Here is a 19,876-nt window from a genome sequence, read left to right as displayed (position 1 = left end):
TGGATTACAGTGAGAGTCTCTACGCAGCGTAATGAAGGCACAGCATGTTAGAACACAAATGGCTGTTGGGAGTCTTTTCTTTTTTCATCATTGACAACCAAACTCACTACAATTACTTAAGTTTGTTCCCTTAGCTTTTTTCTCTATGAAGTGAAGTGACACAAAACAATCTTGAGGAGGTTTTTTAAAAGGATAAAAAACAATCTTCACACATTCTGAGCTGCAGAGATTTGAGTTGTATTGTGTTCTTTGAAAAAGAGACATAGTGTACGTACAGACAGTGATATAGTATGGGTGTCCTTATCCAATGCACCTTCCAATAAGTACACACAACAGTACTGTACTTTCTTATTTATTGTTACATGAGCAGACAATTAAAGTAAGAACTAGAAGAATAAAAGTTCAAAAGTGACAGAGCATTTCTCAGATTCAGAGCAGTAACACGCACATTGTGTTTCAGGGATTGTAAAGCAGAAGTCAACTTTGGTCAGTCAAAGAGGAAAAAAACAAAGATGTGTCAGAGGGTCAAGGAAAAAAAAAAAAAACACAATGCACAGCATAGAACTACAATTCAGCACATTTAGTGATCACCTATTACCATTCAGACCACACTGGAAGGTTTGTTCATGATAGCTTATTGAGCATCTTTCCTCTTTATACTGGAGGTTTGCAGCTTCAGTGCGTTCCTTGAAATCAACCTACTGATTAGTTATAGGTGTGTGTGTGTGTGTGTGTCTATCAGGTCGACTGTGTTGTATCTGAGACCACATGTGCCAAAGTTATTTTACATCTTTTATTTTTGTTTTTTCCCAAGACAAGAAAGAGGAGAGTGGAGGTTGTGGGAATGATACTCAAAAGGTCAACTTACATGGATATAGCCAACAAAGCATTTCATTACTTCATACTGTGGATATCCATCCTTGTTGCTGCATGAATGTGAAGAGGAAGGTTTGGAAGGACCTGTAGCACTGGTGTACTGTAGGAAGCATGGAACTTTATGGCACTTGAATATCGCTCTAACCAGGTAAATTACATTGTGTGTAAGATTTTAAGGTTTTAAAAAGCAGCAAACTTACGGTGCTTCTAAGTTACCGAACGTATATCACATTTATCCTTGTAATGAATTACAGTGGATATGCTGTTATCATAATCTATGTTACGCTGTGACATTTATCACATCATTGTTTCATGTGTTGAATATAAATCCACCATCTCTCCCTCAGTGCAGGTTTGTGGTGCTGCCCTGTATGTTTGCATTTCACTACTCTACACCATCCAATCATCCGTATTGTGTCCTGCAGGAAGTTCTTTCCATTTGCCGAGCTATTGTAATGGCGAGTGACTGCACCAGAGCAGCGACATTAGTAATGTGACTGGATGAGAGTGCATTTATTCATTATCACGCCCTCCGTTTTATATTCCACCTGAGCCAGCCTGTTCGTGCTTTGCCGTGTTCCACATCCACACATGAAATGCGTTTGGGAACACACACACACACACACACAGTCTGTACACCCAGGAACTACAGCTTGACAGTTCAGCTCAGTTCAACATACCTCCTGTGTATAAGCACAGAACGGTAGTTAATGTATCTGCATCATCTCTGAAGCTTCACAGGCTGAAAACAGTGAGCGGAGCTGTCAAACAGGATGTATCTGGGGTGATCTCACTGGAGAGCTGAATGTGCTCCCTCATCCCTCTGTTATGTAACGTACGTGTGACTCCATCCTTATTTTAACATCCAGCACCTGCACTTTTCTTTTTTTTTTTTTTTTTACCATTTCATGACTTGTAACTAACAAATAAAGGATAAACAAGGGAAATGATGTGTTTAGGGGACAAAAACAAATTGCTGTTCTGCATGATGCATTTGGTTAAATGCGGCTTCCTGGTCTCTTGTCTAGCAATTTGGTCTGATGATTTACTGATGGAGACAAGGTCAGACTCCTAACAAGACTGGTGAGAATGTCAATGTGAAACCCACCTTTCACATTACTCCTAATTAGTGTTTGTCTAGTGTCTTGCGGTTATGTGTGAATGTCTGGAAGTTTCTGTTGAGACATCCCTTGGCTTGTTGCATGTAAACAGTAATTATAGTAAGACATACTGTACACACAGTACTTGCACTGTATTCTGTACACACTAACACTCGAGACAATAAGCAGAGATAAGGGTTTTTGCATTCAGAGCTTCATTTGCAAACCCTAAAAATTATCATTGTAATACAACTATACTGCAAACACAATGACATGTTTGTATGGAACCAAATCAGTGGTTTAAATTATTTTCCATTTATATTTGAATAAATGAACTGCTGCATTTTGGAAAGCAAGTTGCAAAGTGATGGTAAGGATGGATGTCGAGCATAGGATGTGCAGGAGTGTCACACCAAAGACTGGTGTTGGACCCAGGAGTGTGCATGTACTGTAGGTTTATAAAATAAAAGCACTTTGGTTAAGGTTAGTGGTGTTGTTTTAACATCAATAGTGGAAAGTCACTGTTACATCACTGACCACGTGTCATGAGTATCTAAACCCAACCATAAAGAAGTGTAATAATGCTATGGTCACAAAAAGTGGACATTGTACTGCAACATCAGATCTATCACCGGAAATAATTATGTTGATTATAGGAGCATTTTATTGACATCGACATATTTGTGACTTGCCATTTACTTCAATAATAAACATATTTTCATTATGTTCATAGACAGTATAATCTGTTTGCAATTATGTTCCCTGTAAAAACATAATTGCATTTGCAGTTTAGTTTTACTGGAGACGGCATTTTTATGAGACAGGTTTTGCTTTTGTTCAGCTGTGATTCGGGGTCAATCACCAATAACTTTCAAAACAACAGTACATCTGCTGCTCTACACCCTCCTCCTTTGCAAAACGTGAATTCTTCGTGCAAGAAAAAAAATGCTGGGAAACAATGGCAATATTCAGCGGCTGTATTCTGTTGATATGTGGTTTGTTTTCTGAGTAGACATCAAGCCCTGCATGTGCTTTGTTAGCTTACTCTGACTTTCAGAAAACAGATTTTTAAAGGAAAATAAAAACTGCTCAACTATATTAACTCTGAACCTGTACTATAATCTTAAAATCAAGCTTTAATATCAAATACAGTACAGTAACATAAGATGAAGAACCGGTACTATAAGTCGTGTAAGCTGACCTTTCAGAAGAGAAAATGCACACACACGTGTACACGCTGACACACAGTCCACACCAATTGCATTTCATACACACTTTATGGATTCGTCTGGACTTCTGTCAGGTCTCCGACTTTGTGGTTGATGGCTGAATGTTCTGGACTTTGGAAAGTGTGACGGGCACTTTGCCCTCCCCGGGGGTTGGTGCTCTCATTATGGGGTTACCTGTCGCAGAGCAGTGAGCTGTTACTGTACTGTCTGAGGGGTATTCATTCATAGAACAGTACAACTACAGTGTCACAGTAAACAATAAAATAAGTGTAAATGTATTTTTAATATTTAGACTGTGTCCAAAACCACTCACTCTTCACTTATTCACTACTCCCTATTCTGTTTTTTTGGGTAGACATCAAGCCCTGCATGTGCTTTGTCAGGTTACTCTGACTTTCAGAAATACTTCTGCAATATAACTTGCAAATTGGGGGTGATTTCAGACACAGCCATGCAGAATGAAATCTTACCGACTGTTGCGTGCAGATCTGCCAACCTCTCCTTAAACTTCTGCTGCAGATACAGTTCTTCTTTGGAGTAGCTTTTGGCAAAGGCAGACAATAAGAGACCCACAGCCATAGAGGTTCCTCCCACACAGAACAGCACAGCTCCAGTCAGCTTACAAACGTCCAGTGCACGGTTGAAACTAACAGCATGACTGTAAAAAACAATATTTGTGCAAGTAGTAAGAAAAATCCACTCTCCATCATGATCAAGTCTTGGGGGTATTTAATAACTACACCACCAATAACAATTATTTTTTAAGTATTCTTAAAGATCATAGCAAAGTAAGACTATTAAAGATCACGTCTATTATTCTGCATCTAATCTGTACAGTATGCTAAAATCTACTTTAACATACCTGTCGACAAAAAGGAGATCGTCCTCGCCAAATGCCTCGATCCTGGGTGGAGTGGCATAACCCACAGACACAACAATGAGGCCTGCAAACAAGATCAGGGTGCCGAACACGAGACAGACCTGGTGGAGAAAAGAAGATGGAGGATTGAATGTTTCTGTTCTGATCACTAATGATTGATTGCAGAGGGTTTCAAATTCCACAATGATTTTCCAAAAAGTGTGTTTTTCTTTGAGCAAAGTGAGGGTTAACCTAACCTTCCAGAGTAAAGAGCTCCACCTGCTAGGCGATCTCTGAATCTGAAAATCTTCATCGCGTTCCCAGATAGAAGCCGTGCACTCCTCGTAAAACTAGACAGATCAGAAATGCATTTTACAATCCAGATGTGAAACATGAATGGCTGATATTTGTAGTTGAATGCTTTTTGCCTCTGTCTTTTCTACAAGTTTAAATGTGTGTGTGTCTGTGTGTGTTGTACCTGGTGTAGGTAGGAGCGGACTCCGTACTGCTGGTAGTTCCCGCTCCCTTGGGCTTGTTCTCCATACTCCGACCCGCAGATCTCTGAGCAAGACGTCATCCTTCACATTTGTCTACCTTGTTGAGGAAACGCACACAGACGCACACAGACGTACATGCATGAATGCATGGATGCCCACAGGCTTTGAGAAACCACCCACAAGCTCTGTTGACAAACTCCCTCCAGCCTTTTACCCTGGCATAGACATGCAGACATACCTGTACAACACCTTTACATGCACAAGCATGTAGCCGCACACACACTGCCAGAAAATTATGTAACTTTGTAATCATGGCACGGGGTGCCTTCGTACATTGAGATTAATGATGCATTCTCCCCGACCCCTCTTATGAAATAAGCTATGAAATATGACATTGGTCTTTCTCTTTAGATTCAATCAGGCGTCAGCTGAACAGAGAGGTTGTTTTTAATGAATCAGCATCAGCGGTGGATCTGCATTCAAAGCTCATTTACTCAAACCTGTGTGTTATTATAGGGCCAAACTGTATCATATACAGCAGTAAAGTTCATTCAAAGGATATAACCACATATTGTGTTACAGCTTTATTATATCATATGTACACTGCTACCCCTTTCTTCAGTTCTGTTGCAATAAAACAAACTCCTTAACACTTGTAAGTCCCCCAGTAGCTGTTTGAAATCCAGAGGCGTCACACAGCTCAGTGCCTCTATACAAACACACATAAGATGTTTCAAGTTTTTGTCAGCTAGCACTCAATCTCAGCTGCTGTTTCTGTGGCACCACATCATCGTAATAGAAGACGGAATGAAACATTAATCCCAATGTTAGTTATATATCTTGTAAATGAAACGGCAAGGCGCACATTGCAGCAATATAATGATATACAATATGTAATGGTCCCAAAGCAGGGCGGTTAGGACACATGTGACAAATTAACGAAGTAACTTCCCTAGAATCTAAACTAGTGGCTTAAACCTGGTGGTTTTCTGGTTCATTCTGATAAGTATGCAAATCATCTAGAGACAGTGGGCGGTGTAATGCTACAAAAACGTGCAGGTGAGTCAATAAATCATTTTAGTGCCGATTTAATGTGAATAGTCATAATGGTACATGACAGCATGTAGTGAACAGAAAATCATCTGTATATAATTGTTAAAGTCACCTGTATCTGTCTTATTTGTTGGATCTTTGGCACCTGACAAGGCCACTGCCATTTACCTCAATGCAATTTTTGGCATAAGTATATAAATTAAATAGAAATGTCAACAGCTCTGATGATTGGATAATCACTGTACTGGAGATGAATTGTGACTCGACATGTGATGTAACGTGAATTTTCACTCTGTGCTGTGACAGCTTTTCAGTCAGGTGACATCAGATGGTCACGAGGAGTAAAATGCTGCACTCAGAAGGAACACGCTGTTCCCTGGAACATCCTATTAATCATATTACTACTTAATTTGTCTCATAACACGTGGCTCAGCCCAGATGCTGTGAAGTATTTTATGTGCCAATGATTTAAAAAAAAAAGGGTAAATATCCACCACCCAGCCACAAAAACAAAAACAAAAAGGATAAAATACAAAGATGCATGAATGCTGATGAGCTACAGTTAACACAATATTCAGGATTTTACATTTTCTTTTATAACGATGTGTTTTTGAAACAGTTTTTGTAGAATAATAATTAGTGCCCTTGACCTTATGTGGGCCAGGACAACAAGTCCTATATATATATATAAATGGCAAAACTGACACTACAGATTAAGAAATGTGACCTAGTCATACATAGAAATACTGGGTCGGCTGTGGTTAAATAAAAATTAAATAATTTCACCAACACAAATGGTAAATATTGGTTAAATGTGCAGCTAGGAGAGGCAGGTGCGTCCTCATCCGCAGCACTCCGGTGTGTGTCCTCTCCACCGGGAGCTGGCCGTGGTGCTGAACGCCATCATCACCAACCCGAACAGCAGATGACACACAGACGTAATATGTGACGCCAGTCTGGAAACAGACATGCATCCGTCCTCCCAACCCCCGATGAAACGCAAATAGAACAGCAACACGCGTCTCGATTCAACTTGGACAGACAGGCGTCTCAGCAAATCAGGTCGAATGACGTTCGTGCATATTATGAATTAAAAAAAAAAACAAAAAAACACGCACTGAGCATCTGCAGGTACGAGCCTGCAGTCTTATATTTTAAGTTTTGTTCCATTTGATTGAGATAAGAGTGCGGGACACGTCTATACAATAATAACAACATCACTCAATTCACTGAAAGGATGGCAGCGCAAAGTTTAAAAGCAAACAAACAAACAAACAAGCAAACGTTTCGCTGCTCCACATGAAAGTCACTTCCAGATGTGGAAGAGGACATCGTGTGCACGGATGACACCGTCGATAGACTCTTTGCAGGAAATCTAAACACCCCCCCCCGATATGCGAACGACCAGCAACTGGAGCTGTCACAGCGTCGGGAACATTAGGAAATATAATTCAATTCGCTATTTACCTGTCATCACCAGCTCGGAGAGTGATCACTCGCTGCTGTTTCCTCAGCCGGGTCCCATCACTCTACAGTCACCTCTCTGGCTTTCTCTCTCCCCCTCTCCCTCATCCCCTCTCTCTCTCTCTCTCTCTCTCTCTCTCTTTCCATCGATGATTCAGTTTTTCACGCTGTCTACTGCGCACGCGTCACAGCCATGAGAATATATGATTCAGTGGTGAATATTTATAACCATGCAGGAGGCATTAATGGGATGATGAATGGATGAATGGCTTAGAAGCCTTTTGTTAACAATGGTAGATAGATAGATAGATAGATAGATAGATAGATAGATAGATAGATAGATAGATCCCTACCATTTTAGAAAACAAGGTCAAAGGTGCAAATGCTTCACCAAATGATAACCTTAAACATAATCAGAGGACAGAGAAGCTAGGATGAAGTAAAGGCATCTGAGTCACCGAAATGCTCAGCAGGTACACACTGCTACAACGCACACACATTTTATTTTTCTCTATTCCAGTCACATTCCAGGACAGTCTATTTTTGGCACTGTCAGTGACACACACGGTTGAATGAAGTGGTATAGTCACCTAGCCACCTAAAAAGACAAAGCACGTCACGGCTCACGTAAAGAAACCCACCGGTCTGTGAGGAACGAGCCTGCTGTTCATTCAGTCAGAACTTCACCTCAAGTTAACAAAGTTAGCCTCGTCTTAACATTCAACGAGGTCAGTTTAGAAAAAAAGAAAGCTGTGATTAATTCCCTCCTCCCATTACTATTCCATCAATGAAGTTTTGACAGCCATGACGAGTGAGCCACACTTGTACCTGCATCAGTCAACATTTATAAAACTGTGGTGGCTATTAAGGGAGTGGAAATATTATTGGATTGTAAATTTGCTATCCTAAAATACATTGAGGAGGCTGTGCATGTGTTTTGAATGCCCTGTGGTTATAAATAAGTGGGATTATGTCTGTTTAATATTGATTAAAATGATCCACATCCAAAAAATATCGGTACATGTGGAATCACATTGTGCATTGTTTAGGAAAGGAAATGTTCTGTTATCTGTTTGTCTTGCTCTTTTTTTTTTTTTTTTTTTTTTTTTCTCTGTTATGGTGTGCACAAGCTGAGCATCTCTGAGCAGAGAGAGGTGGTTTCTATGGCGACGTGGAAAGGTCACCTTCAGGAAGTTCTCTGTGAGCGTGTGCAGAATGCCAGTTGGATAATCAGGCTTCCTGTAATGACTGATAACAGACACCACAGCTCATTAGAGAGAAGGAGAGGGAGACGGGGTTGGAGGGAGGGTGGATCGGGAGAGATTATTAGTCATAGAGCGAAGAAACAATAGCACATTTATACTAATGGCTTGCCACACACTCACACACTGTGTGTACATCTGTTATTCGAATGTGTTTGGCTAACAGCCTGTTCAAATGCTAATTCTCTGTGCAACACAATCAACGTGAAATGCCTTGCAGTCTTCTCTTTAGGGAAGCTAGGCTCCGAAATGTTCACTGTTGCCTCTTATTCAAAAGATGATGACATGCTGATCCAGCAGCAAGTAACATGACCAAAAATGATAATTGTATCCGCGGTAATGTATTTATTGTAGGTCACGGTCGGGACATTGAGATAGAAACTAGCCGACTTGACTCCCATGTAGGGCGATGCTTCCTGGCTGCATGACAGAACATTGTGACCTAAATTAGCAGCACCGGAGCGACGCTGTGGCGAGAGACATCTCTTCGGTACACTGCCCTGACAAGAACTGTTTTCAAAGACAATAACAGCTTGAGTAAAGAAAACCAGCATATGGGTTACCTCCTCCTCTTCGTGGGTTGGCCGGCATTTGGGGAGGTCTACTCTGAAGAGAGGTCAACAGGTTGTTCACCAAATTGAGGTTCAGAGGTTAGATCCCCTCCTGTTAACAGTGGTCAAGGGACTGAACCCTAAGTTGTCTTAGTCCCTCAAAAACGACAGCTTACCCTAAACAACCACCATGTGCTGCATTGGTGATGAACTTTTCACTTTTCACGTGAGAGTGATTGTACCTCAACCAGTGATTAATGTTTGTGATCATTGTCTTCAGGTCAGTGGTATGAAGAACTGTTTTCAATACACTAACCACCTGGGTAACCTGTTCAGAACCAAAACATAACAATAACAAGAAACAACCTTGTATGATTTACCACAAGTTACTCCACTAAGTATACTTAGTGGTCAAGAGCACAGCAAGTTGTGGTTAGAAAACAAAGGTTTACCCAGTAGAGGCTGGCTGTACTGGTTTTACTGGCAGATTTTTCTCTTTTGATTGAGACATACGACCTTCAGTGCACCTTCGCATTCAAACATTTCTAGGCCAAACATTCTAGTTTTGAAGTTCAAGTGTTCCACATCTCACACAGGTTAATTAAACTAACTGATTAAGAGAAATAAAAAAGGTTTTATTCATTGAATAACATTTGACAAAAATGTATGAAAATTCCCTGAACACTGCCACAGTGAGCAGATGAAGTCATAGATTCAGACTCATTCAGATTTCCCATCAGAACCCTGACTCCAATGGCTGTTCCTTTGTATTTAGCTTTTTTCAAGTAAGCAGTTGGAAATGTCTGATCTCCAATGTGGCCTTGAATGCAGCATTAGATATAAAAGGGCAGAGCTGTAAGCAGGCAATGACAAAAAAAAAAAAAAAAAAAAAAAAAAAAATGGCTGATCTTTGTGTCCTGGTTCATTTAATGTCTGCACATGAGAGGAACACTGTGGGAGCAGGGAAATAATAGGTAAGTGCAGCCACCAGGCAAAACTGTAAACTGAAAGTATATGCGTGTTAGTTGATTATGTCTGTTATGAAAAGGTAGGTAAATGTTTGCTAATCTGGCAGCATGCTCCTCTGGTTTGTTTGATTAGCTTTGATAGGCTGGATGCTGCTTTCTAACATGATATATAAAAGAAGTTTGGCTTGTATTTGAAATGTCTGGTGGCTCAGGCAGAACCATGGCTAACATGGCATGTTGTTGGCATGCTCTCCAGCTTGTTATGTGGCCTAGTAGCCCATGCTTGATTGGCCTGTTTGATGGATGAGCAAGGGAGGATGCAATAATGGAGGGTCATGTTTAGTACGGGGGTGCTGGTAAAGACGGGGTTACGCCACCAACTGTGCATCTATCTGTCATTTGCTTGCTTCTTTTATCAATCTAGTGCAAAGAGTGACAATTGGTTTGTGTATGTATGTATTTCTAATGAATTTAAACCTTCAGTACATGTTTCTGTTTAAGTTCTGTACCAAACGTCCACAGGGAATAAACAACAATTCTTGACACAATCTGAGTAACATGTTAACAGCAACCTGAGGCTGCAGTGTGCAACTCTGGTAGACAATCTCTATGATAAAGCTCGCAGGGTATGCGAAGCACAGCAAAGGACAGTGCACAGTGTCAGTCTGTACATCTTAATGAAAGTATAACCTACTATAATGGAAGCAGTCTAAAGTAAATTTCTATCAGGGAGTGGGATATTTGTGTCAGAAAAATAAATCTGAAATTGAAATCTGTTGGTAAAACAGCTCACATCACGTCCCATATTTTCTCAAAGTCTCTTGCTATGATAATGACCTTCTCTGATAATGGACAGCCCTGCTGGCAGTGATATTGACTATGACTGAGAAAAGCTGTTAAATCATTCAAGCAGCATAACATTTGTAAATTACATTATGTACCACTGTTAACACCAGCACTGCAGTGAAAATGACCAACTTCCTAACAAGGCTGACATCTACTGGACATCATGTGTTCTACATCAATGGGAAACAAGCTGTGTAGACATGGATTGAGTTCAGACACTTCCAGTCAGCTTCTACTACTATCCTGGGAATGTGTCATTTAGAGTTCAGCATTTTTACCATGTCCTTTTAAATTAGATTTGGCTTTAAATTCATTTAATTCACATCATTTATTTATTTTTTTACATTATGAGAACGAAAAATAGAAAAGCAGTGAAAGTTTACACCTGTTGTTATTGCGACATTTGGTTATTTCACCTGCACAAACCACTAATGAATTGTTGTGGATTTTTTCTTCCCCACATAAGACGAAAAAGCTTTTGTCCCAGTACACATAGCTGTCTTGCATTCGTTCCCTCCTCAAGCTGTTTGACTGTGTGATAGATGAGGGGAGGGACAGAACATCTACCCATCTCACGAACCTTAAGTCTTGGTTTGCTGTCCATTCTTCATCTTATTGATTCTTCTGTCATTCTGCCGTACCAGAGCTGGAAGCTCGGACTTTCCACTTGGGCCATGCTGTATTTCATAAACCACTGACTGGAGGGGGCTGAAAATTGTCGCTCCAGTGGAAGCAATCTTTCTTTGTGGGACAAAGCTGTCAAAGTTATAGGTGTGCAAACATTAAACTGTTTCAACAGTCTTGAGGAACGGTGGTACATGTGAGGAAACATAGAAAGTCATAGTGGTTTGGAAACGTGACATAAGAGGTCAACTTTGGTGAATTTTTTATAAATGAGTGTTTATCTTTGTCAAATGTTCGGTATTGGAGTACTGGGGGGGCCAGTGCAATCACAGGCCTGAACAGCAGTTCAGGGGGTCAGATCATCAGGAATCAGGTTAGGAAAAACCACAGGCGATTTACAGTCACATAAATGTTTGAAGGTATCTTTGTAGAGCTATAGGGAATAATGTAGTTTTACAATGTGCATCAGACACTTAACTTGCTTTAATTTCTTAGGTTCCGATTTATATTAACCATAATTAATCAGTAAGCATTTGGTTTAAGCCACATCTTGCATAAACTAATCGTGCCGTGCTAATCATATCTCCAAGAATCAGATCATTTTTCAGTAACATCTTATTAGACAATGGTCTGATATTCACATAAAGCAAAATGTGACGTGATACCCATGTTGAAGCTGGAGCTGTCATTAACATAACAATGATTAGACGTACGTAGCGATTAATTTATTGATTTAAATAAGAGATTGTGTGAGTGTGTGTGTGTGTGTGTGTATTGCACTTATATAAAAATAGCTACATGTAGGGAGAAAGGACACATGCTGAAATGTAAAAGAGTGCACGACCATGAGGTGCTGTTGTGAAAGTTATCTAAGTCTCCTTATTTCCAATGCTAGGAAGCTTTGTAGAGCATAAATATGCCATTTGTCAAAATCATACATTATTCATAAAAAAATGGCAAGTGATTTGTTTAAGCGTTGTGACATCTCTTTACCTACAGGCCCCATCACATACAGCTCCCCCATATTTTAATTGTAGTCCTTCAAACATTTGCGCTGAGTGGTCATCAGTCATCAGTCTACAGGGGTTGATGTATGATCTGCGGTAGTCTCTGCTTTGCTCTCCAGGCACAACATCAGTTATGAGAGACAAACTTAACAGCAATTAATCACACCCCACAGACTAACTCCAGTACACACACACACACACACGCACACACACACAAGCTACATTTTTCAAGGCACTCAGATGAGCTTTGCCAAAAAATGTAAACTGAAGTTATTGTAGAATTTAGGTTAGGACAGTACTCAAATTCAAATATGACAGCTTAATACCACAAAATGCCACTTTTGGTGATATAGTAGTAAAGACATAGCTCATCCAGTGCAAAAGTTTCTGTAGACTGGTGTATTCTCCAATTAGATTGAACTTGAACCTGAGATGAACCTCAGTCTGCACCTGCCACACACTCAATGGAGCGAGGTTGGATCCAGCTGCATTTTAACATGACGCACACTTTCTGCAGCTCTCCATCTACTGCTCTTTTTGTATTCTGTTAATTCCATCTGCCGTTCAGTTTGCTCTCCTCCTCAGCCCCCTCTGCTTCCCTTCTTCTCCTTCCCTGTCTCCCTGTAATTGGTCCTTTAAATGAAAAAGCCTTAAATTGGAGGATTAGGGGGTGCCTGTCTCTCTCACCCTCTCACTGTCCCCCTGTGTGTGTTTGTAAGTGTCTGAGAGGGAGAGAAAGCAGGAGAGAGAGAGAGAGAGAGACATTCCCATGGTGATATGACAAACAATCTCCAAGGGATGTCCTTAAGAACAAAAGCACATGAATGGGGACCTCCGTTGCACTTTGTCACCGTGGTTACAAGCTTCTTATTTGTGTGCATTTGTATGGTATGACTCTGATTTAAGTATTTATCATGTTGAGTATTGTGGGGAAAAAAAATGATTTGGTTTTACAGTTGATGTTGAAAAGTTTGTTCTTAATTTCAGAGACCAGTTTTAAGAATGACTTATAGTTATGATAAAGGTAAAAAAAAAATAAAGTAGGAAATAACAGGAATAGATTAGGACAAATGTTATTCAGTGGAAGGCACTAAAAAGCATAAACGTCTGCCCGGATGTGTATTTGTGTTTCCGCATGCATGAAAGTGTGTTTGTACATGTATATAGACAGGCCGGCTGGCAAGCAACTGTCACCATGTGGCAACAGCCAACCACGCTTCACTTCTGGCTGCGCCAAGCTCTCCAATTACACAAGCCAGCTCTGCCAAGAGGCCCCTCTTTTTCTCTCAATAGATGGGATGACTGGGCTGCATCCTCTGACACACACACACACACACACACACGCCTCTCTCCCCTTCTCTCTTCTCGTGGTGCACCTGCCTCCCTGCTCTCCAGGCCAGCTCAACTCCTATCAAAGGAGCTGAGCTCTTTTCTTCCAGAAAGCTAATCCAACACCTGTCTCCAGGCTTTATATTGGGAATAGAGGACTGTGTGCTGTGTGAGTGTGAATTTACAGTGTTTGGTTATGAGAAGCGTGGAAGGCGGCGTGTGTGTTTTTTAGAGAGGGAGACGGGGAGAGACGGGTTGTGTTTCTGCAAGATCAAGAGCAAAAGAGAAATGTGTGTGTGTGTGTGTGTGTGTGTGTGTGTGTGTGTGTGTGTGTGTGTGTGTGTGTGTGTGTGTGCGCATGGCTCTTTTGTATAAGGATTCAAGAATGAATATATGGAGACTACAAGGCAGACTGTATTCTTCTCAGTGGTAATAGAGTACCAGGACATTTTGGGCATATATGGCGTTTTATTTTGGAAGGGGGTGAGATAATCTGTAGTACAAAGACCAAGACAGCTTACATTGTACTGTGAATGATACCCACTGCAACTGTTGAATGTTTGTGACCGAGATACACACTGTACGACACATTAGGCAACAAACAATGCCCCAAACCAAAAGCATGTTAGAAGACCAGGCTTTAAATCTTCTAGTCAATCCTAATATGTCTACTTACAGGTTTTACGTGTCACCGGAGAGCGCTTTGGTTCTCAGTCAAGCCAAGGTTTTCCGTGACTTTTTACCTCTCGACCCATTTTGGTCTCACCTTGGGTTTGAACCTCTTTGAGTTGTTACTTCTCATGTCATTTGGGAACTCTGCAGTAATGGGCCCTAAATCATAGAGCCCCAGAAACCATAACGCGGTGATGTATGTGATGCATACTACTCTGTGTTTAGAACATGGATGGCGCTGGTCTTGTTGCTCTATTTAGAAACACGGGGAGCCATTGAAATATTTTGTCATTTTTTTACAGACTTTAATTTAACAGGACAACTCACATCAGGCCTTCTGAAGATTCGCCTCCAGCAGCAGGGGTCTCTCAAATTGGAAATTGGAGGTAAAATAAATCTAAGATTGCTTCCCTCCCTGTAGAGACCTGAAAATGGCTGCAGGGGAGATATTAGAGAGAGGGCTGAGAAAAGAGAGTTGGACGGAGAGAAGGTGGCGAAAAGAAAGAAATGAGGGAAAGAAGGAAAGAAAGAAAGAAAGAAGGCCAAGAGAGGAAATAAACAGAGGGCGGAAGAAAAATGGAGAGGAATTTAAAGAGGAGAGAGAGAATTAATGGAGCTTTATTCACTTTAGCCACTGGACCTGAAATAGCCATTTTACTGGGAAAAGGATTCTCAAAACCTCTTTGCTCGCTTTGTGTTGTATATGTCAGTGGAGATACACAGCTCTGGGTCACTCTCTGTACTAACACAACTGCCAGATTTTACAGTGTATGGGCATTTACATGTGTAAACATTATGTACAACGCTATTCAGAAGTGTGGGGTCACTTACAAGGTAATTTTTTTTTTTAAATAATAGCAGATTTTGTGAGGTCAAATTGTTCAGAAATACACTGTTAACATGTTCATTTTGGAAATGGTGATCGTAGCTCACAGCTTCAATGGAACATCCACACAGGTGTAGCCCATTATTTGCAACATTAGCGCTATGTTCCAGTGGCATGGTGTGCTTTTTTTTTTTTTGTCCTTACATGAGAGGTACAAGTTAGATTAGAAGCTAAATGTGTAACTAGGGTAAAGCTCAGAGACGGTAAGATGCATGTCCAATTGATTGGCCACAAGAAGGGAAGATAAACTAACAGGTGTGTGACGTGTGAGATGTCAGTGTCTATGGTTTTTATCAAGTCTTAAAGCTTTGATGGAACCCTTTCATAAAATAATTATTTATTTCCTATTATAATATAATATATATAACATCATTTGTATTACATTTTGCAAACTTATGCAACAGGACAGATGAAGGTGTCCCATTTGATATTAACATTTTGATGTATTAAGATTGTTACTAGTTTGATCATGTTTCTGTACATCTCCAAATTACTGTTATTGTTGTATCATCAGTAAAGATTAGTGAGCTTGTGTTCTTCTCCCACACTTCTGTCACTTTGGTTTGAAGGTTAATCTTGGTCTTATTAGTCGATAAAACTTTGTTTCTAAATTTTTGTAGCATTTTCTGCTAATTCTAACCAGGCTACCGTATATTTACTAGTTGTCACATTGCATTTGAGATTTCCCTCCGTACATATTCACGAGTACAAACAGATGAATTACTGCCTTTATAAACTGAAGAAGCTTCCCTTCATTTTATTTTTATTTTTTTACCTCTTTCCACACAAACACAGGCCTCATCCCTACATTCACTGTACTCATATTTACCCTCTGCCTTAGACAATTGCTTTTTGCTGTGTGCCTTAGAGGTAATTTATACTCCCTTTTCCATTTCAATGAGATTATAACTGTGTCATTTGGAACTGGCTAAGCAGAGCTGGTATAACTGGAAGCATGATGAAAAAGGACAACTGGGTCTTTTTTTTTTTTCTTCACTCTCAGTCTCACTCACACATGTGCATGCGCACACATACACACCAGCCAGGCTGTTAAACTCATATCAGCAGAGGCTCACTGGATTAGCATATCTGGGTGAGATAAAGAAGCAGACGATGGTTACTTAACTTTGACTTAATGTCCCCCATCTGCCTCTTTCTATCTCTTGCTCCTGCTGTCTGGCTATCTTTGTCATTCCTTCTTTCTGTATAACTGAATGGATTTTTATTCTTGCCTGTGCTCATTCTGTCTCATTTTATGACTAATTGTCTTACAGTAGGGTCTGTCTTTCTCCCTGTTTCTCCCTGCCATTTCTCCAGCATTTTCTCCAGCACTCTCCCTCCCTGTTTTGGCAGATGATGATATCAATGAAAGCACATTCATGACAATACTTTTCTTATCACTCTGCATCCACCATGAGGCTGGGGATTATCCATTTGTGTTTTAAACACTCTCTCTCAATGCACACCAAGGACATCTGTACCAAATACCACGCACATTTACCTGATACCTGCAGACACAGACGCACGCAAAATCAGTCACAAGAACGGGCACAGCATATACGGTATAGTGTGCAATAAACACATGAGATTAGTATAAGACACACATTGAGATACAGGGATAAACAAAGTTTTTACCCCATGCTTGAGAAATGTCACGGGTATGTACATGAGATAGAGGACCGTGACATTTTATTCCCATTTTTGGAATTTTGGATTATTCTGATAAGGGTGAGATGGGAAACTGCTGCATGGAGTCTATGTAGCATATCAGTATGGGTTAAATGGAATATTTCTTACTCTCCTAGCTGCCATGCATGTGTGAAAATGCCAGTTGCTTTATATTGTTGTACACTAATTTTTTACAACATGGGTTACTAAAAAAAATGTTTGTTCTATACACAACTTGCATACAAGTGATACAGAAATACATTTCTAAAAAACAAACAGTAAATGAAATAAATACATGAAATGTACACAAACAATACATTTTCATATGCGTAATATCTGTCAACACCCAACTCCATCATGCATTAGAAATAAGCACTTGGATAGAGTAATGGTACAACAGATACCAACATCCAATTTGGGTCATTTGACTTTAGTCTAATTAGATCACATCCATTATAGCCTCATGAAATGTTGGTATTTGAAAGTCTAAGTCAGTGTCTCTCTGTAAAGTTAACTACCTCAGATAGATGCTTGATTTGAGCAGACTTTGTTCTGTAGCTGCACAGTGCTGCACGCCTGTGATAATGAAATCAGCACACATTACATTCCAAAGTTTCATCTCTTGTACAATCTGAATAACAGTCATCCATGGATATGAATCTCCCCTTTGAATCAACTGTGGTTCAAAATGTCACAGCTATAACTAATGTAACCACGGGCCCAGGAGTGATGGCTGAGAAACCAACTGTAGTGAAACCTATGAATCTCCATTTTTGGGTCGGTTCGCGTTTTCATTTGTCAGAAGCCTAATAGTGCTATTAGGCAGCTCATTGGCATTTGGTGCCTCACAGAATGAATTCATGCATGTGGATGTTTATCTCAAAAGGGACACACAAGTACATGCACCCGCACAAACCTATACATCTGCACACATACAGTCAATTCGGCTGCATTCTGCAGGCATAATGACAATTTATTCAGTTCCCTGTCACCTGTCAGTGTAATTGAGATTTGCTTGCTACTGACCACCTTTACTGAATCCCGAGGGCAAAATAGTGATTGTGGATGCTGCTGGATACGGTAATTCAAATAGATTGCTACTTATTAAAAAGGGTACGCAGGCATGTTCTGAACACGTATAAAAGAATGTGTTTCCAGGCACTCATTAATGACCATGGATTCTGCATCTATACAATAATTTAACTGGATGGCTGCATAGTGAAAGATGCATGCATACAAAGATGATTACATCAACAGAAATGTACACATGCCTACATACACACGGCCATGCGCACACGCACAGAAACAATGGTAATTTAATAATTCAGTCATATAGCAGCAGGGTGACACAAATGCACATAGACATATTTTATGCTAATGCATGGAAAACACTTAGATTCACTGTCAAATGTGCGCGTGCAGTATAAACAAGGCAACTTCCACGGCTACATGGGAAAGTCATTGCTGGAAATCTTAAATGATCTACAGTAATTTTGCAAATTACTTGAGTCCCAGTGGAGTATAGTAAATGCTAAGTGTTGGAAAAAGGGCATATAGTAGTGGAACTCATTCTCTAAGCCGAGAAATAAACGCTCTAGACAAGTGTAGCTCCACTTGTCATGCTTACTGTCATTATGCAACTGAATGGTAGAGCAAACCTATTCCTTGTCTTCTCCTGTCTTAACCTCACAGTTTTTCCTTGGCCCCTCTCCTGTCTGTCTCCTCTTTCCTTTTAAAATGCATGCATTTCTTGTCTCCTTCTCCTCCCTTTCTTTTCTTTCCCGTTCTCTCTCTTCTCTAATTTACCTCAATGACAGATCCCCCACCTTCCTCAGATAATAAGATACTCCCACTGGCCTGCGAGTCTCATTCCCGCAGCATCCATCACTCCCAGAGTCACATTACTGCCCTTTACAAGCACCAGGATGTTTTTCTCCTTAATTGTAGCCGTACACATACCTCAAACCCCAGGAATAATAAATGGTCTTGTCCTCCATTAAGGCCATTAGGGAACTCACACTGAGAGTAGCAAACCGCCCACAGTGAAATGGGCTTGTTGGGTGTTGTAGTTCAAGGAGTGGAAGAATGCCCCTGGATTCTGGAAATGCACGTTAGGGCATTCAGTATAGTGAGTAGGAGAGTGCTGCAGAGATGGTCGTTCTCTTTCACACGCTGCTTCACACAAACATACAACTAAATAGAAACACCGTGTCAGACAGGAGAAGAGCAAAGGACAGAAGAGTCTCCAGGGACTGAACAACATTATGTGTCTGCAACCAGATGTTCCCGACAGCGCGCCAATTTCAATCCAGGAATATGACAGTACATATTCTAGCCAGGAGATGGCAGTGTGTTCCCATCATATTGCAAAACACCATGTGTTACACTGCACTCGTAGAAAGGCAGGTTGCTTAACAAAAAAAAAAAACAAAAACATTCAGGATTAGATTTGCAGGAAGGTTTGAATGAAAAGGTAGTGGTTGAATGACTGACTGTCTAAAAGCCTGTGTGTTTAACTGTTCTGGCATTTATATATTGTTGACACGCTACATTTAGCACATTTTGAAATGTCAAAACAATTAACAAATACAGAAAACCTAATGTCTGATAATGTTGAATTTCAGCATGACAATGAAAGGCAGCATTTATGCATGTAATTTTTCATATATTTGATTTACTTGGTGAGTGTGAAGTCAGCAATTGAAACTGTTATTTGAAAAACTGCGACCGCACAGCAGGGTGCATTAGCAATTTTATGTTTTGCATGCTACAACAATCACATTACAAGCGTAAGTTGTTTACTGTCATGGCCTCATTTTTAGTTTTTGTTTGTAGCGGATTGAAAATTGTGAATGGAGCCACTAAAAACAGAATAGTAACAGTACACATGTGCAGTGTCTTCTGTCTCCTACTGAAAGTGAACTCTGTGGGTGTGATGTAGCAAACGGGTGATGTCATCCTCTTCTGTGAAGAGCAAACAGGTGT

At 40.3% G+C, this 19,876-nt stretch overlaps 1 protein-coding gene across 2 annotated transcripts; it reads right to left on the bottom strand.

Moving 5' to 3' along the window:
- Positions 1-1,160: 1,160 nt before the first annotated feature.
- nrsn1 (neurensin 1) lies at positions 1,161-7,208 on the bottom strand. 2 transcript variants are annotated; one of them, XM_026370262.1, is made up of 6 exons: positions 7,082-7,208; positions 4,543-4,658; positions 4,322-4,414; positions 4,068-4,186; positions 3,676-3,863; positions 1,161-3,379 (listed from the first exon to the last, which is right to left on the bottom strand). In XM_026370262.1, the coding sequence occupies exons 2-6, from the start codon at positions 4,639-4,641 to the stop codon at positions 3,276-3,278; spliced, it is 603 nt and encodes a 200-aa protein (XP_026226047.1). In that variant the 5' UTR covers positions 4,642-4,658; positions 7,082-7,208; the 3' UTR covers positions 1,161-3,275. The 2 variants fall into 2 exon arrangements, with proteins under 2 accessions (XP_026226047.1, XP_026226048.1); XM_026370263.1 differs by having other exon boundaries at positions 4,543-4,654; positions 7,082-7,205.
- Between the last annotated feature and the right edge of the window lie 12,668 nt (positions 7,209-19,876).

Source organism: Anabas testudineus, chromosome 16 (genome assembly GCF_900324465.2).
Source record: "Anabas testudineus chromosome 16, fAnaTes1.2, whole genome shotgun sequence".
Taxonomy (NCBI): Eukaryota; Metazoa; Chordata; class Actinopteri; order Anabantiformes; family Anabantidae; genus Anabas; species Anabas testudineus.
Note: the sequence above shows the minus strand (reverse complement) of the source record. Positions and strands in the feature narration are given on the sequence as shown.

Bases quoted from the DNA above. Each gene is read 5' to 3' on its own strand.
- nrsn1 (XM_026370262.1), bottom strand. From the start codon at position 4,641: ATGACGTCTTGCTCAGAGATCTGCGGGTCGGAGTATGGAGAACAAGCC. The intron at 3,864-4,067 runs GTATGTTAAAGT...TGTTTTTTACAG, and splicing joins GATCTCCTTTTTGTCGACAG to TCATGCTGTTAGTTTCAACC. The intron at 3,380-3,675 runs GTAAGATTTCAT...GCTCTGCGACAG, and splicing joins AGATCTGCACGCAACAGTCG to GTAACCCCATAATGAGAGCA.